Raw genomic sequence first — 22,741 nt, forward strand, 5'->3', positions numbered from 1 at the left:
CTCCTGAAAAGTACATGTTTCATCTGAACTGTCCAGCCTGGTCTAATGAACACTGAAAAAAGAAAAAAAAAAAACTGTGAAGGAGCTTGCCGTTCTGCAGCTGCCGTCTCAGCAATGGCTAATTGAGGTTACCACGGCAATATGGAACTGGGATGGCTGTCTGGTGAACATCATTTTAATCAGATCAGGCTGCTACACACGCGCAGGCCTACAGACAGATGTGCACATGCATAAACACACACTGACACTCACAAATTATCAAATGCCTACAAAACTCACTTATCTGTCTTCTTGCCCACATTGGCAAAAACCCACACTCGCATACAACAAAAACTGCACATTTGTAAATGCAGGTTTCACTGCAGCACATTCACCAACACACATACACAGTGGTTTAGAAACACTGTAAGTAAATGATAGCAGAGACTAATTAGATTTAACAGAGTAAGTGGATCGGTTGCTTCTAATCCAAATATATTTTTTTTAGTTTAAGATAAAGTCAATGAACTGTAATTACTTTAGGGTTTGTATTCGAGTCATTTATGTGTGTGTGTATATAGTGTATACATACAGTCAAAGTTAAAGAGAGAGAGTTGAAATCTGCGGCTTTTATTGAATTCCTTATTCTGTACTTTTTAAATATATTATAGATAGATAGATAGATAGATAGATAGATACTTACTTACTTACTTACTTACTTACTTACTTCAGCAAACTTCAGAGTCATACACTCACCTGCAGGCCTCACAGCTGCTTGAACTTAAAGACATTAACATTAGTCATCTATTGCCTCCTGGTGGAGCTGTGGCCTCACAACACATTCAGTGGTCAGTGTGTTTGCAGGTGTGACATGCAGAAATGTGTGTAAGATGTTCCTGTGCACCAAATCAGTTTGAGAATGTTTTTTGGCTTTGTGAGCGGCTTGTTCGATTTAACTGTCCAGACACTCCACAGCAAATAGAAAAGGGAGATGAAGAGCTTTTAAAATAAAGGCAAAGAAGCTTTAGAAGAGGAATAGGATTAGAAATGTCTGTTGAATGACATTAGGGATGGAAAGGTAATCAGAGCAGAGCTAAAGGAGAAAGCAGGCAGGACTAAAGAGGAGAAAAAGATAAGAAACTGTAATTTAGGAAGGGAAGGAAAGAATAGAAGGATAGAAGATATATGGAAATAAAGCAAAGCAAGAGTAGTGATGCAAAGTCAAGATAGGAGAGCAGGGTGGTGAGGTAGATAACCAATCTTTCAGGCTAGCAGACCATCATTTTGCGTAGTTACAGCAGGCCTTGTTGAGACCATTATTAAATTACACGGCTCCTAATGGAAACCATGTATGAGTCTGTGTTGGGTCTACATTAAAGTTCTTGTGCCAGGAACTAGACTGACGTTCTAAAAAACAAAAATATTATCTAATTTATTTTCCAGTAACACATTTATCTAAATTTCAGATTAGTCTTTCATTTTCAGAAAAAAAAAAAGTATGATATTAACCGATTCTAGACTTTTATCCACCGTAAATGTAGTGTGGGGACGTCGGGCAGATGATGAATTAAATCAGTAATCATTTTATTTTTAATACAGATTTATGTATTTCAGTTAATGTGCAAAGCATACTGCTCTGCCCTGTTCTCTGGTATCCTTCTTTTCAATGTTCAGCATTTTCTACAAAACTTACCCATGGCCCACGTCCAGAACTCACAACCCTGGTCCACTGGCTGTTAATGTAACATCACTGTAATCTGAACACTTTATAAACAGCTGTCAATCAAAGCTGACTTGAGGCTACTTTGCTTGTTACCCAGCGAGCTGCTCAAGACAAAGGGAAGTACTGTCTTGATGTTTAGCTGTGGGAGTCTGGAGCGGACCACCAGCGGAAAGAGTGGCTTCACTTGTTCTTTTCTGTTTTTGATGTTCTGCAAGAACTTGGGTGAACAGAGGCACAGTCAACTTCACCACCCCACCAACTACCTCTCTTTCTCTCTCTGTCTCTCACTCTTGCTCTCTCTCCTTCTTTCGGCTTTGCCAAACCACTGTCTCTATAGCTGTCTGTCTCCCCTCCAGCAAAAACCACTTAGTGGGGAATCTCAGACACACGCGCACGAACGCACGAGCACACACACTTCCCAGGGTCAGACGTGGTGCAAAAGGTCATGATCCTATTTCATTGCAGTGGAAACATTTATTCCTCCAAAACATATCAGAGCTTAGGTAAGAAAGGCCTCTTTCTTTACCGCAGTGGTCCAAGCTGGTTGAGTTCAGCTATTAAATTGTATAAATTTAGTTTCACCTCAAGGCTGGAGATTATCAGAACAAACAAGACCATATGCTGTTAGGGGACCCATTCTGGGCCTCAACCCCCCATGCTACGAAACTGTGGCCTAGTCCAAGGGCACAATTTAATTTCTTCCAAAAGAACACGGCGTATCAAGGATGTAATCAGCCTGTTATATGTCTCAGAACAGCATTTCAACACAGATTTCCCTAATTTCTTTTTCATTTTGTTTGGTCGATTTGCAAACACAACAAAACTAAGAAAAAAAATGTTTGACTTGAAAATGTTTGGAGTCTGTTTTCTGTCTGGCATTTCCAATTTGCTCTATAATTTTTTTCCCTCCGTAATTCTCCCGTCTGGTATAGAATTCAGCTGTAATTTATCATAATCAGAACCATACTGACAATCTCTCCCTCTTCTCATCTGTTTGTGTGTTTGTAACAGCGTGGAGTCGGTGAATGACGGACTTTTCCACACAGTTGAGCTGTTGATTCAGAACCGTTCACTGAGCCTGGTGGTGGATAACGGCGCCCCCAAGAGCCTGGGCAAGCTGGCTCGCCAGCCCTCCGTTGATCACAACACCCAACTCTACATAGGAGGTACGCACACACATTTGCAGGCACCCTTTTATGAAGACACATGTACTGAATACAGATGGTGCTTTTGCCTGACCTTTTCTGCCATAGTTGTGGTTGTGATCACATATTTGTCATGCATGGGTACATACAAATATGGGTGTCCACCACACACAAACACGCATGCATGTTAACTAAATCCCAGCAAGGGTTGTGGTGAGGAAATGGAAAACTGTTTTTACTCAAAACAAGAGCACACACTCCTCTGAGAAAAACTCCCTTTTAGAGAAACAAAATCGCAACTGTGACAGCAGTGATGTCGTATTCTCACTAAAACATTGTACGTTACTATAAAAACCAACCAGAATGACAACAGCAAGTAAAGGCCAATCATCAAGCAATCCCAGGTCTCCTTTCAATTTACTGTCTATATTATCCTTGGTCCTTATTTGCTTCTTTGATCCAATCTCTCGTCTTTTCTCAACTGTAATTTCTCTTTCTTCTCTTCCTTCGTGTTTATTCTGCTTAATTTCAAAGGCGTGCCACCCCAGGTCGTGGCTTCAGGTCTTCGACCAGGCCCTGAACGTTCCCCTCAGGCTTTCAATGGCTGCATTCACAATGTCCGGATCAACGGGGAGCCTCAAGACCTGAGTTACAGATCCACAGGAGGACGGCTACAGGGTGTCGCGGGAAAGGTAATTATGATTTTTGCACAAGTGTTGGCTGTTATATAGTAGTCAATACAGTAATATTCATCCAAATTGCACCACAGAGGGAGTACATTACGTTGGTGTAAATCACCCTTGAGAATTCTGTTGAACATTTTGACGTGTTATTGTGTTATTATTCATAATCCCTCCAGCCATAAGCCTTGTCTCCCTACGCATCAGCAAAGAAAGTTATGTTTGGCAAGAGGAAGATTAGGCACAAATGTCTACTAAAGAATTCACGGTACAAAATTTTGTGACATCAGTTCTCCTGTTTGGATGCAGCGCAACTATCCAGTCCTAGCAAGCATTCATTTCCATTTCATGAGCCACTGTGGAAAGGCTTTATTTCTTAATAATAAGGCTTTTAGCGTACACTGTAATAGAGCTATGCTAGGAGCAGTTATGGTGATATTGTTCCTCCTTTGTGGCCCCATATTTAAACAGGGCTCTCAGTATAAATGAAGGCGGTAGCATTAATGTAGCAACAAAGTGTTTGTCAGGTTAAAGCCTCACTTACCAACTTTTCTTCCTTTCTTGTTCTGTCACCAGGCTGATGGCATTCTTGCAGGGTGTCATTCCTGCAGTGTGTGTGCACAGGGTGCGTGCCGAGAGGGAGGGGAAACAGGGGTAACTTGTGATTGTCCTCCAGGGCGCAGCGGGGCCCTGTGTGACCAGACGACAGATACTAACCCCTGTCAGAAGAGCAGGTAAGACAAGACAGCAGAGACTGGACAGACACGGTCATGCTATTTATATATATATTTAGAAATACAAGTACATACACATGCCTATAGTTTGCATGCAGCGGTGATATAAAACCACAAACTCCTCTCCTTTTAAACTCTTTCCCCTTTCCCTGTCCTTCCTTGTCTTGTTGCTGCAGATGTGTTCATGGCCAGTGTGTGCCGAAGGGTGAGTCTTACAGTTGCCAGTGCAGTGAAGGATATCAGGGTCAGTACTGTGACCGAAGACAAGAGCCTCCAGCCTGTAGGGGGCAGCGCTGTGGACGAGGAGAGTGTCGCTTGTCAGAAGGAGGGGCACCGGTCTGCCACTGTCAGCCAGGGTACACTGGACCTACCTGTGACACAGGTAAAATTGAAAAGATGAAGCAAAATGATGGTCTCCTAGACATTTGACATGTGAAAGTGAAATTTACCGACATTTCCAAATTTGTTTCTCTGCATCTCCATGAACACGCAGAGCTCACGTGTCAGGGTGAAATGGTGAGGGAGCAGCTGAAGCGCCACCAAGCTCTGAGAACATGCACATCCACCAGCAAGATTCCTCGCATGGATTGCCCCAGATCCTGCCAGGCTTCAGCGCCCCCTGGTATCTGCTGTGGTGTCACCAAAAGCAGACGGAGAAAGGTGGTTTTCCGCTGCACTGACGGCGCCTCGTACTCAGAGGAGATAGAAACCCCACTGGAATGTGGCTGCTCCAAATGCCCATTGTAACAGCACAGCAGTTTGTTTGTTACTATCGCAACACTCACCGCTGCCATTTTGTGAATTCAACACGCCAACGAGGCTCTGAGATTCTTCCGCGTTGTTGAGCACCAGCATTACGTGATTTTTTTTAAATCCCACATTTGACCGCTGCCAATTTGCTGCCAAGAGAAGCCACAAACAAAAATGGGACATGGGTGCGTGTTCTTTGACAGAGAGAAAATATATTGTAAGATATAAGTGAGAAAAAACATAGAACTTATTTTTATTATGGATTTGTTTTTCTAAAAGATGATAAAAGGACTGATGAGTTGTTTTTTAATATGTTGATTATATAATGTGTTGCATAGTATAAAGAAGTTATTTTGTACCTTGTAAGAAGAAAAAGTACACAGCAAAATAGATTAACATTCCGTAAAAATATATAAATTTATATGTATGTATAAATCTATATAAATATTTACCCTAACCCGATGAATTCTATATCTTCTAAGTGTATTTGCATGATGTTAATGTGAGTGCCACTGTGTGGGAGGCTTTGGACACTGATAGAGAAGAGCTGAGAAAGAAGAGCTGCGTTGATCCCACAACGAGGAAAAGGTGGCGGTCTTTTGTTGCCCTCTCTCCTTTGAAGGCTAAATGGAAACTGTATGTGCCTAGCTAACCTGCTTCACTATATAACGGACATCATCCTCACATGTGAGTTCACATAAAAGACTCTTTCCACGGAGAAGATTTAACAGTTTGTTCTAATATTGTGTTGTTCTTTCGTTTGCTGTTGCATGCCAGACTTGGAGGCACAAGAGGTTTGACATGAAAATCTGAACAACATCTGCCTCTCATTAGGAGTTCATTATAAATCAGCCATTCCCATTCAGACCAACAGTAGTGAAAAATCACACTGTAAATCCAGCATTATGCTGAATCTCTTGTCCCCAGTGAGTCATTAGAGCTCATAACATAAGCCCATGTGGAAACAGGAATACACTTTTTTTTTTTTTTTTACAAACCACCCAGTCACATAACAAAAGAGTTGTTTCAGTGGAAGAGTAACTTGCTGGGTGGAGTTAGAAAACAATACAACATTTTCAGGTTGCTCTTTCAATGCCTGCTCAGCAACATAACTTGGGTGAGGAACGTTGTCAATATACCAAAGTCCATTGTGTTTGCCTTAATGAATACATATATTTCAGAAAACAACAACGGTATTTGCTGATTGCTTCAGGACCAAGCTCCTGGATGTGCTTGTTTTGTAATCCCAAATTGCTGCTTGGTTATTCTGGATCCAATCCTTGACAACCTAGGCAAAGTTCCCTGGTGGCCTTCTTTAATTCCCAAAGATGATAATGATGAAACAAATACCCTACTCTTCTGTCCTCTGGCCAGATTGTATTTGACATCCCTGTGAAATACCGTATAAGTGCTTTCATGCATGACATGCACACTGGAACATGATGTTAAATGTTGCAGGAGACATGTATTTTAAAAGTTGCAGTACTTTCTTGATCATTTGTTAATGATTTAAGTTTGAACATTACTAGTGTGTAGTGGAGGTAAAAAACGTGCCTTGCAGATGTTGACCAAAAGGCTAAGTGCGTCAGAACAAGCTTCTGTGACATGATTTCAATTAAGGAACCACAACACAGCTAAAGAAAACCTCAACACCAGTATGATTCTTAACATTCCCTAGCTGACTAACACAATTACAAATAAAGCAAAAAAAAAAAAAAAAAAAAAAAAAACATAATGTAATTACTACTGTATTGTTTATACATTGTTGCTATGTTTACAGCAGATGCAAAGTATTGCCACATTTCTGCAGCTAATTTACAGTTCTGCTGTGGTGGGTTTGCGACATATCAGTGTTATCCTCATCTGTTACTTTCACAGTTCCTTCTGCTTGCTTCTTCCCCACACTTCTTTTCTATCGAGGTTTTCTTTCCTTTTGGCTGTTCTTCATATCATTCCCACAATGCCTCTTCCAATCCATCCATGATTTCTAATTCTTTGCCTCCATTTTCAAACAGTTCGGACCTTTACCCAGCCTCCCTTCCCTTTGCCTTTTCATATGGTGTATTCAGTGGTTTAATTCCTCATTGTGAACTAAATAAAACACCTCAGTTATTAGTTATTAAATATAAAAAATAACTGTCATTCACATCCATTGTGTAGGACCTAGTTTTAATAAACATGATTATGTGAATGATCATAATTGATACTTATGTTGAATGTTAAAATTAAACTACCATTGAAACTATTATAATCCTCTATGACTGAGTTCTTGAGCTCAAGATGAATGTTTGACTGCCAATGTACAAATCAAAACATGATGCAACAGACATTTTGATACAGAATGCAATTGAGTCAGTAAATTGCAATTATATTGTCACTTTTTGAAATATTTGAACTGGGTTGGGATTATTTAAAACTGCTTCCAAACACAATCGTTTGGTTTTAGGTGTTGTGTTTTATTTTCATTTTTATTTTTATCATTTTTTTCTGTCAAAATGGAAAACTGGGGAGTGGATCAAGTTGAAAACATATTTTTTTTATTATTATTATTTTAATATTGTTAAACCAAAATCCCACTTTAATACGTTTATGTTTTTTAAATCACATTCAGTAAATGTTCCCATTTAGCCACCACATCTTTTATAAAGAAGCAAACATTGAAATATCCCATAAAGCAGTGACTGTGATACTAAAATAAAATAAAAAGTTAATTGCTCCTTGTCACGACTCCATTTTTGCTTTACTGTTTTCCTTTGCTTTTGAGTTTCATCAAATTAATGAAACAGCGCCCTCCTACATTGTATTGACTGGTATATATGGCCAAAAATGGCATTGCACCCTCTTCAAAGTCAACAACAAACTAAAGAAAGCGCATCTCATTTAGCACGACACAAACGGAAGTAAACTTATTTTACAAGGTTGGAAAAAAAATAAATAAATAAAATAAATAAACATTCAGCAACATGGAAAATGCAAGAACTGGGTTTTACAATATGTATGATTCAAGAAAGAAAAGTGACCTGGCTTCATGACACTACAACATCAAGTAACGTGAGTCATTGAATGTTTGTCTCTTAATAGCTTTCGGGTGTTTTTTTCCCTGCAGTTTGGATTACTGTGGTTTTAACAGATGTCTGTTCAGCTGTTGCTGTATGTTTTTGCTTTGATATTGGAGCTGTTTTTCTATTTTGTTGCCTATTCTCTGCATCTGCATGTTTCAGAGTCTTATTTGCACTCTCATTCCGTTTTGCGTGCTTATTCAGTCACCTGCTGTCTGATCGTGATTTGAGGATAAGCATGTGTTGGCCCCAAATGTAGCAAAATTGATTTGAAGAGCTTAGGCATCTCTTAGGCTAGGAGGGAAACAGGTCCAGGACCTAGAAGGCTACTATTCTCTTTTCCTTAACTTATTAAGAATATTTTAACATGTTAGATTATTAGCTTATATGTTTTTACTTTTATAACTCTGTCTTAGGCTTTATATAAAAAAAACAACATAGAATCTATGTATACAAAAAAAAAAAAAAAAAAAAAAAAAACTTTTCAAATGTTTAACTGCTGGAAAGACCAACCTTGATTATCCATGTGCCATGCAGGTTTCCAGCATTTACATCACTCTTTTGTTCCATGCAGGATGTGGATTTGCTTGTGTTTTGTAATTTCACATGAACTCAAATAAGTGTTTCACTTCAGCAAATGAAAGAATCTGATCATACATTCTGTGTGGTGCTCATCTAAGAGGAATAATGCCAACCAAAAGTTTATTTTAAGTCCACCATATGACCATACTATGTTTCTGTACGTTAATAAACTATGTATGATACTGTGTAAACAGGCCAAACACGTCATAATTTAACACACTAGCCTACAGGACAAACATGTGTTTTGAAAACCTACTAGAGTTTTTAGGTTTAAACTTCAAACTTCTAACTTTATTTATTTATATAGGACTTTTCATACTGAAAAGCTTCCCAAGGTCCCTCACATAAATAAAAACATAACAACAAGTAACGAAATCAAGAAACCGCTAACACATATGTACACATACAGATACATAAAAAACAAACTCACATACATGGGCCCACATACATACACAGACGCACGCACACGTCCACACTCACGCCTTCCAGAAGATGGAAGAATTGAACCAACAGGGAAGCACAGATGTCAGGAGACATTGCTTACTGGTCAATCAGATCTAAGACAGCATCAGTTCTTCTAGGTACACTTGCACAGTTTTTGAAGGAACTCAGCTGGTAGGTTGTTACAAACATTTTGGAGAACTAACCACAGATCTGCAGAAGTAGGCTTCTTCAAATCCTTCTGTCTCTTCATGTAATCCCAGACACACTCCATGATGTTGAGATCAGGCCTCTGTGAGGACCATGCCGTCACTTCCAGGACTTCTTGTTCTTCTTTACACTGAAAATAGTTCTTAATGACCTTGGCTGTATGCTTGGCGTCTTTGTCATTCTGAATAATAAATTTGGAGCCAATCATATGCCTCCCTGATGGTATTGATGATGGATAAGTATCTGCCTGTATTACTCAGCACCATGGACACCATTAATCCTGACTTAATCCCCAACTCCATTTGTAGAAATGCAGCCCCAAACTAGCAAGGAACCTCCACCATGCTTCACTTGTTGCCTGTAGACATTCATTTCTGTAGCACTCTCCAGCCCTTCAGAGGTTCTGACAGTGTGTTTTTGCAATGTCCTGGATTGGAGGAAGTGTAGTCCCGATTATTTTCTTCGCTGTCCTCACCACTGCTCACCTTCTGCTGCACTAAGTTTCCTTGCTTGGTCGACCACTGTATCAACGATCCTACTAAATCCCTGACTTTGTGCAAGTGTACCTATAAGGACTGATGCTGGTTTGAAGGCAAGGGGTAGTAACACCAAATATTGATGTGACTTAGATTTTTCTTTTTTTCCTCACTTTGCATTTTGTAAATCGATAAAAGTAAGCAAGGTGCAAACAAAATGTTAAGCATAACATTATGGCCACTTACAGCTGAATAGCATAACACTGACCATCTTCTGTGTATATTACCAGTGATGAACTGATTTCCATGTGTCTATAAGAATATTGTCAATATGATTTAATGTTTAAAGTCAATAATCTTCTTAGTCTTGCAGCACTGTGTAAAGGTGACTTGTAAAGCAAAGCCGCATTCAGCGGCTTACCTGGTAAGGTGTGGGTGACCATTTCTCAGTCTCTGACCAAACTCCTAGATACTTACTCAGAGCAGAAGAGACCTGTGTTCCACAGGATGTTTGAGTTTTGAAGTGCAAAAAAAATAAAAATAGTTCTATTTCATCCTAACTGACGCCAGAGGCGGTGCTTCGAACACTGAACGTATCCATCTCGCGCATGCGCAGGTCGAGTGTTTATACCAACAAAGTCACCTGTGACCCCTGATGACCCCGGTCACATGTATCTTCCGATGACATCAGAGGATCGGTTCCATTTCATCTTCTCTTCGCAGGCAACTGCACGCCACTGCGCTAGCTAAAGCTAAGTGGCTATTCCTTCGTTACCGGTAGCCTTGCGACGTGAGGTTTGTGGTTTGCCGCGGACACATCTGCATCGACTTATCATCGTCAGTTAGATAAGTTTATTTTGTTTTCCTATTACACATTCTTAAGTTTGTTTTGTTGGTGAAGGTAGTGTCCTTGCTCGCTCTCCCGGCATAATATTGTGTGAATCAGCTGTTGGCATTGCGTGCACTTGCCATAAGTGTTGGCTATCGGTGCAACCTTCTTTGCATCCGTTTTGTCTTGTTGTTCATTTGTTGGTGAAGGCAGCGGCCTCGCTCCCTCTCCCAGCGTTTGTAACGCTATTGTTTTGTCAGTCAGCTGTTGGCATTGCGTGTGCTTGCTTTTGACTATCGGTGCAACCTTTTGCACTCGTTTTGTGTTGAATTTCCATTTGTTGGTGACGATAGTGATCCCGCTCCCTCTCCCGGCATTTGTATTGCACTTGCTATTTTCAGGTCATTCATGTGCATTAGCGGTTAGCCTTTTTGGCCATTTGCCTTTCTATTGAACGGTGCACCGTGGGGCTATTTGTTTTTCGCAGTACTTGGTTGGTGATGGCGGTGTGTGCGCTCCAGTCATGGCAAGTACTTCAGTATAATTTTCAGGTAATTTGTACTTTTAGAAGTATTTCTTTTTCTGACAACCAACTCGGTAAAATTTTAACGCAAATATCAGTACTTTTTACTCTTTACATTTCCCTAAAAGGCTCGTTACTTTTTTATATATACACAATAGTTTTTTTTTTCTTTTTTTAGCGCTGGGACGTATGCCCGTCACGGCTAGACACGGTAAACCTATGGCTGCGACGTGCAGCCTGTAGCCTGTGATCGCGAAAGGCTCCGCTAAAACTTGAAAGAGTCGCGTCAGAGACACACAGGGCTGTCTGCCCGCCAGTAAATCAGACCTAGGCTCTCGCATACCACCAACTTCAGCCAGCAACGGCTCAAAATGAACAATGGAGAGGAACTTGAGTTGAACGTCGCTTCGAAGAGATGCTAGCTGAGCCAGCTCATTGCTGCTGCCATTCTTGTCCCGAATTACAGAACACGCTGGACCACTGATGAAGGCATCCTTAAATGTGGTATGTGCTGCATCACTTTCTTTTTGTTTAATATTATGTTATTTTTAATATGCTTAAACCCCTAAAACTACTTTTTACGTTTACGTTTTTATCACTACCCTCATATACATTCAAACAAAGTGGATCTTAACTGACTGTTTCCCCATGTTAAGTACCCCTTAGAGTACCCCACAACCCTTCCCTCCCTCCTCCATCCCCTTCTCTCTTATGCTAATTCTGTTTCTTCATTTGATTTTGTATCCCCCATAGGCCTCAACTACATCAACGCCCACCTGAAGGAGCAGAGTAGTGCAGGGCAGTCAGGTAACTCTGTGTCGGTGTCATCGTCTGAGGAGGACTTCTTTTCGACAGTCAAGCAGACGGATAAACGGGACGGTAACACAAAGCAACTGGAGTCCTACCTGGCCAGTCCAACTGATACCATGGACATCCTGAAAATATTTCCATCTGTGTGCCACCCGTCTCTCAAGCTAAACACACCACGACCTGCCTCAGCTGCCTGTGAGAGGCTTTTTAGCACAGCAGGAATGATTTTTAGACCCAAGAGGGCTACGCTATGTTCCAAGAACTTTGAAAACCTTCTTCCCTTGAAGCTGAACAAACAATTTTGGTAGATTTGTTTATGTAGAAAGATCATGATGGAGGTCTAGTATGTTTTATGAAATTGTTTAAATGGATTCCATATAAATTATCGTGTGGTTATTAGCTTTGCAGTGAATTGTGCAATAGAAATATTTTTTACTTTTAATAATACTTTTGAGTACATTTCAGAGCCCGTACTTTTTACTTTTACTTGAGTGAATATTTGGATCAGTACTTTCACTTTTACTGAAGTCGTTTTTTTACACAGGTAGTTTTACTTCTACTCAGGTAAAGAATATGGGTACCTTTGCCATCTCTGGTGTGCTCCCACTCCCAGCTTAGGTTGTTTACTTTTTCTTTTCTCTGTTTGAGTATTACCGGTGTTTTCGCTCGGCCTACTTTAGTTTGTATATCGGTGCCAACTCAGTTGTGTCTGTTTCTGTAGCATAGCAAATATGCTTAACTAGCTTCCGCTCTCAGCATAGGTGTGATTTTGTAGTTGGTAGCAGTGTTCCCACTGAGGCTAACTCATTTCCTGCAACATTTATTTGGTGAAGGTTGTGGTTTCGCTCACTCTCCCACTGTCTGTTGCTTTTTCTGTTTGATTTTGCTGGTTGTCAACCATTCTTGTTCGGCCTGTAGGGCTTCTCTGCACCCTGATGATGTCCATGGTTTGTGTCCCTCATGCCTCGACCTTGAACATCTGAAGGAGGCTCTTTCAGATGATGTCTGCATGAACTGCAGCTTCATGCCCCAGGCAGTGAGGGCTGCCAGACTAGCTGAGGTAGAACAACTGTTGGGCCTCAGCCCATCACTTGAACAGCTGACCCCAGCTCAGGGAGTGATTCCAGCTCAGTCTGGCAGACCTAAATGGTGGGCTGCTGAGACAGCAGGCCCCACTTCCAGGAAGAGAGTTAAGGAGTCCAGCCTTGCCAAGGTGGACCGGTCAACAGCAGAAATTAACAATCCAGTCTGGGACTGGTGCAGGGGAGCCAGCCGCTTCAGCTACTCCGGCAGGCAATCTTGGAGACAGAGGAAGATATGCTTTCCATGGCAGTGTCAGCTACCGAGTTTGCTGAATACGAGCCGGATGTGGTTCCACAGGGTGTAGCCTCCCGTGCTTCCGCGGCAGGCTTCTGTTCATCGACCCACAGCTCTACTGGTGGTTCTAAAGATGGCTCAATTGGAGCCATCATTCGTATGGCCATGGTGCGTCTGCAGTTAGACCAACCACAAACTCAGTCAGCTCACCGGCCAGTGCTTTCTTCAGGCATGGTCCATTCCCCGCTAACTTTACTGTGCCTCCATCGGAGGACTATCTGAGGGAATTGCATGCATGCTGGAGGGATTCTAGAGCTCTCTCTCATGCAACATCTGGCAGCCGGACCCTGGCAGCCATGCAGGATGCACCCAAGTTTGACCTGGGTCACATGCCAGCAATTGAACCTCTGCTAGGGGAGTTGTTGCTTCATCCGGAGGTGGTTCTCCACATCTGGGATATATTTGGGAGGGCAGAGGAGGATCTTTTTGCCATGGAGGAGTTGACCCATTTCCCCCTCTGGTTCTCTTTGACAGAGGAGAGCAGCCCTCTGGGTCAGGATGCTCTCGCTCATGATTGGCCAGACAGTCTCCTCTATGCATTTCCACCAATCCCTCTGATTTTTCCAACGCTACAGAGGGTCCTCCAGCAGGGTCACAGACTGCTGTTGGTAGCTCCCTTCTGGCCAGGGAGGACGTGGTTCCCACTGCTGCGCAGGCTCTGCTGCAGCTCACCATTGTGCCTCCCCGACAGGAAGGATCTCCTGTCTCAGTTACAGGGCCAGATTTGACATCCCGACCCTCTTCGCCTGCAGCTATGGGTCTGGCCGCTGCAGGACCCAACCCGCTGCTGACAGAGTGTTCAAATGCTGTCTGCAATACCATATTGAATGCCACGGCGCCTTCTACGCAGGTGCAGTATGAAAATAAGCGGCAGCTCTTTACTGAATTGTGTTTAGACAGGGGTAAGGAACCTGTGAACTGTTCAGTTCCAAAGAGGGTGTACGTGGCAGCCATTTCCCCTCGACTTGCTCGGGTGGATAATGACACAGTAGAGTGCCACAGACTGGTGTTGCTTTTTTCTGAAGGGGACGTGGCGGTTACGACCCCCACGAGCACAGCGTGCCCCAGCATGTGATTTGCTCCTGGTGCTCGATGCTCTGTGTTCGCCTCCCTTCGAACCCCTGGCACAGGCAGAGCTGAAGTGGGTCTCTGTTAAGACTGCTTTTCTCCTTGCCATGGCCTCAGCAAAGCGTATCGGAGAGCTACATGCTCTGTCCATCAGTGATTCATGTCTGAGGTGGAACCCAGACAGCTCGGGGGTTACCATGTAGCCGAACGCAGCTTTTCTCCCGAAGGTTCTCTCATCATTGAACCTCAACCGACCTATCCGCCCTAGCACAATTTGTCCCCCCAGAAGGGGAGGACAGGTTAAAACTGCTATGTCCTGTTTGGGCTCTTGAGTCTATGTAGCTGCGACCGCAAGTATAAGATGGTCAGACCAGCTCTTCCTCTGCTATGATGGTCCTAGGAAAGGCTGTGCTCTCTCCAAACAGCGATTGTCTCATTGGGTTGTGGACATCATCACCCATGCAAAAGAAGTGGTCACCCCCTGCCATCAAGGGTGAGGTACCACTCTACTAGGGCTGTCTCGACATCATGGGCGACCCTACATGGCGTGCCCCTGGAAGACATCTGTGATGCAGCATCATGGGCATCACCAAGTACCTTCTCCAGGTTCTATCAGGTGAATGTTGCCACACACCCATCCGTTAGGTGTGGTCCTGCTGCCCAACTGCTGTTTCCTCTCAATGAGGTGTGTATTGGAATTCTTCGTGACTTTGTTGTTATGGGTCATCCAGTGCTTGAAGCGCCGCCTCTGGTAGTCAGTAAAGATGAAATAAAACGAAAGTTACATATGTAACTATGGTTCTATGAATCCTGGATGACCCCCAAAGTGTTCTGTCACTCAGAATCCTTGTGCTCCCGCGAGAAGATTCTGCAGGAACCGATCCTCTGATGTCACCGGAAGATATGGGTGACCGGGGTCATCAGGGGGCACAGGTGACTTTGTTGGTCTAAATACTCGACCTGCGCATGCGCGAGATGGATACATTCAGTGCTTGGCGCACCGCCTCTGGCAGTCATCCAGCATTCATAGAACCGTAGTTACATAGGTAACTTTCATTCTCAACATTTAGCAAATAAAAACAATACACCGTTGTTTCAGAATCTGCTTCATTTATAGCTGAACACCTAAGGCCTGTATCAGGAAGCAGGATTACAGACTTAGTGAGGTAACTTCAGGGTTAACCCTGGGTTTCCGATATCACAAAGCTGGATTCATTCTTATCGAGGTACATTACCATGGTAACTTACTCTGAACGGCTAACCTGCTTCGGGTCAGGGACACTTTCAGGACTGATCTGAATCCGATAAAAGGCTCCACCCGCTGGCCAATCAGCTGTTCAGGAAAGAATCACGTGCCACTTTCATTGAAGACTTGACTGAGATGGAGCCCAAATCGCGGGAAGAGCGTTACAGCATGAACACAACTTCAAGGAGATAACCACACAAAGAAGAGGATATTTTAGCCATTTGTCTCTGCTAAGCTCAAATATAGTCCAAAATCAGGATAATTTCATTCAGGCCAACAACTTGATGTATTGATATCATGTAATTGGGGCATCAGCTTCCAGTTTTATTGCAGCCCATATAACATTATAGAATTAAGAAATCCAACTCCCCAGATAAAATAATGTTTTTGTGCTTGGTTTCTATCTGCTTCCACGTTCTTTTTACTCCAAAGGGGTTACATCTGGAGTAATGACACTAATTGTCATACACGCAATAGATCTATGCAGCACAGTGATTGGGATTCATGGCTTTGTAAAATGTAAACTAATTGAGCCATTGATGTGTAATTTGCGCATTTATGCAATCTGCAATCCTTTGCCATGCCATTTTGCGTCTCTTCAATGCAGCCACAGTGTTTGACTTTTCGAGATTTCGAGTGAGATTTACTTTTTTTTCTTCACATTTGAGAAGAATCAGTCTTTGCTCCTTTATGCTGGCGGATCAGTGCTCATGAGTCTGATTGGCCTGCCGCCTTGGAACCCGCCCTTATACGTACGTCCAAGACAAACCTGGGTTAAATTACCGAGATGATAACCAGCGTTGTAATACCACTTATCCAGATTGTCATTGTTGTGGATAGGTTCAGTTGGATAAGTTGGTGTAACCCTGCGTAAGTTGAGCTTGCTTCGTGATACAGGCTTCTGGTTGGGTTAATTTAACCCAACTCCTGGTTCATACATTTTCCTGCTCATTTATTGTTGAAATCCGGTTTTGTCTGGATCCAAATCATTTGACGGAAGGTGAGCAAAGATCATCTGAGACACAAGATTTTTCTGGTAGGTTAAATTGAAGATATACCTACATTTTTATAGTTTTAATAGTGCTTTAGCTAGTGCTAGCTATCATATTACATTTGTCATATCATTTCACTAGATATGATGGAGACGACGAGTAATAATGCTGGGAGAAACCTGGAGTTGCTGTCATTATTTTTATAGCACATGATGCAGTTCTGTTACTGGTCTGATCCCTTGAGATTAAACTGGGCTGAATGTGGCCCTTTAACTAAAATGAATTTTAATCCCTGGTCTTCGGGGGTGTTTGAGAGTGAGTGAGTTTTGAAATGTATAAACGTAGCAATGCAATTAGATAACAATTCTATTATTAATCTCTGAATAGGGTTACTTTTGCTCATTAGGTTGGGTCAAAATAACTGCATTCTGGGTTACATGGCCTTTGTAATAGCTAGTATAGCCACCTACAGGGGTTAAACTGATATAAACAAGTGGTGACTGGTGGTTTATCTTTGATCACTACTTGGAATAATGATTCACAGCATACGTGACATGTTGCAAGTCTCAGCTGACTCATTTTGGTTTGGGTTGACCTTGTCATCTGTAAAGTACAAGTTTATGTTACAAATAACAAAACATGACACTGGTCAAATAATACAATTTGTGTAAGATTTAAAAGTCCCTCTTTGGACTCATACACATTTATCTGCAGTTCACTGTATTTCTATTTGCTGTCTGTTTACTTTAATCAAAATAGTTTTCTACTTTCTTTGTGCTCATGTTTTCCAGTTTCTGCATCATCAGAGAGAAGAACCTACTGAGGCCCTTTGACAGACACTCATTGTGATAAAGCTGTGTATGTCAAGATGAAGGTTTTTGAGGAAGGACCCAAATGCAGGACAAGGGAGATGAGGCCAGTGTTCAAACAAAAAAAAGAAACACAGCAGGATAATCAAAAAAACTGAAAGCATGAAGCAAAAGTATGGCAGGGAAACAAAAACATGGAGACATGAACACAGATACAAAGACAGTTGACTGTTTCCAGACACCACAGGACACCCTCAGAAGACCCATGTCCATGTGTTTTGGAGTCGCAAGGGAGACCTACACAATATTAGGAAGGTGGTAATAATGTTATGCCTGAGAAGTGTATACTATAACTGTTGAACTGCTTTACAACTGCTAATGCTGTTACATATTTCCAGACATACTTTTGTCTACTTTCAATATTACGTCTATTTCTTGCATTTATAACATCAGATCAGATACTCACTCTGCAAATGTACATTCACAATAATTTTCTTTTTCACCATAACTATATGATCCTCAATATGACAACCAAAAAAAGTACATTTATAAACAATTGTTGCTAATGAAGCACGTAGAGGTCTCATGCTGCGCATACATACTGTAAATACACAACTGTTTCAGAACTGTTAAAATAGATCTTAAAAGTAATGAAAGTTGATGAAATATATATCAGCTTAGATCAAAATGGTGGACTGTTAAACACAACCTCAAGACATTTCCTGCCACTTAGTGATGCTACTGACTCCACTTTCAAAATAAATGTGTTGACTGACTTCGTAAAACCAGTTATGTCCTCTCAAAGGATGGCAGCAGTGAGGCCATATAACAGAGCAAACCTGATTTAACTGAAGTTTAAGTAACTGCAAGATTTTTTTTTTTAAATCTTGCATTTCTTTATAAACCACAACTGAAGAACATTTAGACATTCACAGGAACTCTTCAGCTGGTTGACAGCTTCAGACCACAAACTTCTTGGTTGCAATTTACCGGCACCCACTGCTCGACTATGCACCATTTGTACTTAACCTTATTTAGCTTGAGTTAAAAAAAAAAAAAAAAAAAAAGGTGACAGTAACCTGAGAATAACTAATACACACAACCTTCACATACATAAAGCACACATTAGATAAATAAGAAGACAAAAGACACATTCAGAATTCACTTTAATCTGAATGCAAATAATAAGTGAAGCAACTGGGGAGATAGAGGACGTTTGTGGCTTGTGGTGTAGCAGCATGGAGGATAGAAGACCCTCAGTGTCTGTGCAAACAGACAGCTTAGCTGCTCATCATGTATTTTTGGTTGATGTATAAACACATGTGGGTGGAGAATTCACACGTCAAGGGATCCAACCGTATAAAATAGTCGACGTTGTACAGATGCATCATCTTCTGCAGGAGTCCGTGATACAGGTAAATATATGAGCCTTCAGACACAATTGTTATGCTTGCCGTAAACAGCACCTCAATAACTAATATGGTTTTATGTTTCTGTTTTGTTTTTGTTTTTTTGCAGCAACAGCTAATAACATAAAAAGAAGTCATCACTTGCCTCCAGTCAGAAGGTTAGTCTCTATTTGTACTTGTATCCAATGTCAGTGTCTTGATGAATGCAGTTTGAAATAAGACTTATTGATTACAAGGTGGTAAAAATGGTAAATGTTGTAAATTTTTAGCCAGTGAGTGGAGTCATTGTAAAGATATTTTGTTGGAAAAGTCAAACTTGTGCTTCCTGGCATTAGTCAGGTGATCACTAAATTAGGATACACCACTTTTTCACAGTTGATATTTAAAGCAAATTTGATGGCTAAAACGAATAAATGCCAAACAATCTGTCATTCTTTTTTTTTTTTTTCCTGTCTTTTTTCCACCAGGGAGTCATGAGGACTCAGATTGTGAGTTTGCTGCTGCTGCTGCTTACTGCCACTCTTTTCTGTTGGGAGAAAAAGCCTGGCATCGAAGCTCGTTACAAAAAGTTTGTAAAACAGCATATCATTAAGAACATGACTGCCAGTGAGTGCGATGCTGTCATGCGGGAAAGAAAGATCAACGAGAGAACCTGTAAGCAGATCAATACCTTCATCCTAGCTGAAGAGAACACTGTGCAAGCCATCTGTGTGAATGAAGGAGAGCCTTTAGGTAAAATGACCAAAAGCCGGAAACGCTTTCCCATTGTTGTGTGTAAACTGGAAAAAAAGAAAGTAGTGTCTCCAAAATGTCAGTATAAAGGCACTAAATTCCCAAGGAAGAAAATAATAATCAAATGTCTTAATAAATTCCCTGTGCACTATGAAAAAGACATTGATCACTGTGACAACTGACCAACCAGTTGGATATACGTTTGTTGTGAACTAAACTCTTGGACAGTGTGTATGTTTGTGTCTGATTCATAATAAAGTCTCATGAGCATGAGTAGTAGTGGTGAATATCATTGTAACGTAAACTTTTATTTCTCTCTATATATATGTGTGTGTGTGTGTATGTGTGCACTCCAGTCATTTTGTGGTCACAAAAGTGTATAAAATAAAAGCATAAAAAATAAAACTACACTATCAATTAGACCTTAGGAAATAAAAAAAAGTAAAGTAAAGAGTAAGAGCTGATATATATAACAGAGTGCAACAGTGAGGATGTACATTTAATGTAGAGTTATTGATCATGTAAATGGTCTCACACTCTGTGACTGCTCAGAGTTCATCAGATCACCAGCCCTGGGGAAGAAATAGCTTTGTGGGGGTGGTTTTGGCATACAGTGCTCTGTGACGCCGGGCCTGAGAGGTTGTGTGTGAAGGGTCTGTGGAGGTTTTACCAGGCCCACTTCCTTCCACAACCTCTGCTATGTGGGAGGTCCACTTCAGATCCTGTGAGATTGTGGACCCTAGGAACCTGAAGCTCCAGAGCATCTGATTTATGAACATAAAGGGGTTTGATATGTTCAGGGGTTCAATAGTTGGGAATTAAACCTAGAAATGAACTTTAGATGTTGCCCCCTAATGATTTACTTTGAAAACATTTGACATGACTAAACTTAAGCTGTCTGTAAAGCTTCATCAGTAAACATGCTTGACATTTAGCTTTATTGTACCTGGCGACTTCACTCACATAATCCTGAAGATGGTGCTTCCCAAAGCTTAGGAAGCCCGACCCTCCCGACACCCTGGACTTTCAGATATTTAAATCAGTATTATAATAAACAGTAATGCTTTCAAATGTGAATATTGACAGTTTGATTCATTGTTTAAAGGAATTAATATTTTTATTCACCGCTGTGTAAAAGTGATTTGTAAAGCAGCCTGGGAACCATGCAAAGCCACATTCAGCAGCTTACCCGGTAAACAAATGTGTGAGTGACCATTTCTCAGTCTCTGACCAAACTTCTACATACTTACTCAGAACAGAAGAGAGCTGTGTTTCACAGGATGTTTGAGGTTTAAAGTGCAAAAAAAAACAAAAAAACAAAACTCTTAACACTTTGCTGTGGTTAGTGGAACAATTACTTTACCAACGTCATAATCCACTTATGTTCCTTGCCCCTCTGAGTCCAACACTGACCAACACTGAAACAGAACTTCTGCTTACGTCATGTCAACATCTTTATGGAGCCACGATGAACCATTTCTGTGCTCTTGCAATATCATCCGTTTGTATTTAGATTAAGTCCCCTTGCCCGCCCCGTCCATTCAGTTCAATTCAATTCAGTTCTATTCATATAGTGTCTGTGCAGCTCATCGTTGTCATCTGGTCTCTAATTGTCCGCTGGAGACAAATACATTTTTCTGAATCAAAATATGTGTGTAATGTGACATGAGGATGTTGAGCCTCGAAGACTCCTTTCACTCTGTGTGCCTGTCAGGGTTAGATATTGTAAAGTGCCAGAGCTCCATCTGGTGGTAGATCAGACAACTGTTAACTGTTAACTCTGGTAACTGATACCATTAACTCCACACAAATGTGGTGGAGGATAAACAACAATTTTAGACAGAACCAGAAAATATATCAATGACACAGAGACTGGACACTGTGTAAAATAATTCTTTATTTTGAATATTTCAAAAACTTTAACTGAAAGCACTGGCTGTAAACCGGACCAGAGGGGTATTGTACAAAACCAGGATAAGGGATTAATCCTGGATATGTTGGTCATCCTGGATGAATTCATCCTCAAGTCGGTTGCACAAAACCAGGATAACTTGACAACCTGGACAATTAACCATGGTGATTTATCCTCTCCAGCTAGCCTGCTCCAGATCAGGCTAAGAACCAGGATAAAATCAATCTTGTGCTGGACCTGTTGTCAACACTGTGAGAGATTAATGTGTTTTAAAGCATTGCCATGGTCTTTGTACACAGGTTAGATAATTTAAATCATCCTGCATCCAGATATTATAGTCGTTTCATTTACCGGTTGACTTTTAGTTTTAGTAGTATTTATTTACACAGATTATATATCAAGACAAAAGCTCATATCAGTAGACAAAATATTTCAGCTAAAAAAAGAAAAAGCAAGGTTTATTTGTAATCTTGACTTTATTAATATAACACCAACACTGAAAGCTTCTAAAAGACAGAAATCCGACAGTACAATACAGATGTAAACAGGCATCGACCTTACTTCACATGCAAAGTCTGCAGCAACAATGGTGACTGTGCTAGCTCTTGTTCAAGTGTTAGATCCTGACTGCGTATGTAATGAAGGAGAGTGTACGGGTTCCTGTGTATGTGTAACATCCGGGGGACACCAATTGATCACAGGGTGCTTTGAAGACCCCTGGAGGTGTTACCTGAGAGCTGGCATCCACCCCATGAAGGGGGACCTTGCCAGAAGCTCAGGGTCTTTCTTCACAATCACCGCTCGTGTGTGGACTGACCTTTCTTTGAAGAAATAAAACCCTTGTCGGCCGGCAGACATTATATACTATATTTCCTTATTCATCAGCAGCAGAGAGGAAGATTTCCACGACAATTGCATATATGTTTTATATTATATTTGTATTACATGTGGTGTATATTTGTAAGCATCTTGGACATTATGAGTGTAACAATATACAGTAGGTTAAGAAATTATGCATCGTTATTATACTCTGGTGTTCTGCTTCCCAGACAACATTGCTGGCCAATTGGTCAGAGAGCAACTTATTGCCAATTGTAAAATTAATAAACTATAACTGAATTCGCTGTGATTGACAATTTTAATTGTGATAATAAATTCTGAGGCTGACATGGCATTTACGTTTGGCCCATACATTAGTAAATTCAATTATTGTTATCGATTGAACCCTTTTGTTAATATAGTATGTATTTAGTTA

The 22,741-nt window shown here is 41.2% G+C and overlaps 1 protein-coding gene and 1 long non-coding RNA gene across 3 annotated transcripts in view; both read left to right on the plus strand.

The window, feature by feature from the left end:
• slit3 (slit homolog 3 (Drosophila)) overlaps positions 1–7,732 on the plus strand; it is a 209,869-nt gene extending 202,137 nt beyond the window's left edge. For both annotated transcript variants that reach the window (XM_047584852.1, XM_047584854.1), the window contains 5 exons: positions 2,714–2,868; positions 3,382–3,539; positions 4,104–4,261; positions 4,438–4,643; positions 4,755–7,732. In XM_047584852.1, the coding sequence (XP_047440808.1) occupies positions 2,714–2,868; positions 3,382–3,539; positions 4,104–4,261; positions 4,438–4,643; positions 4,755–5,008 (931 nt within the window). In that variant the 3' untranslated portion in view covers positions 5,009–7,732. The remainder of the gene's footprint in view (positions 1–2,713; positions 2,869–3,381; positions 3,540–4,103; positions 4,262–4,437; positions 4,644–4,754) is intronic.
• A 2,700-nt stretch (positions 7,733–10,432) lies between these two features.
• LOC125007726 lies at positions 10,433–18,995 on the plus strand. The gene is made up of 3 exons (XR_007112783.1): positions 10,433–11,635; positions 11,885–12,010; positions 17,416–18,995. It is a non-coding gene; the product is annotated as an uncharacterized LOC125007726 (long non-coding RNA).
• The last annotated feature ends 3,746 nt before the right edge of the window (positions 18,996–22,741 follow it).

Source organism: Mugil cephalus, chromosome 5 (genome assembly GCF_022458985.1).
Source record: "Mugil cephalus isolate CIBA_MC_2020 chromosome 5, CIBA_Mcephalus_1.1, whole genome shotgun sequence".
NCBI lineage: Eukaryota > Metazoa > Chordata > Actinopteri > Mugiliformes > Mugilidae > Mugil > Mugil cephalus.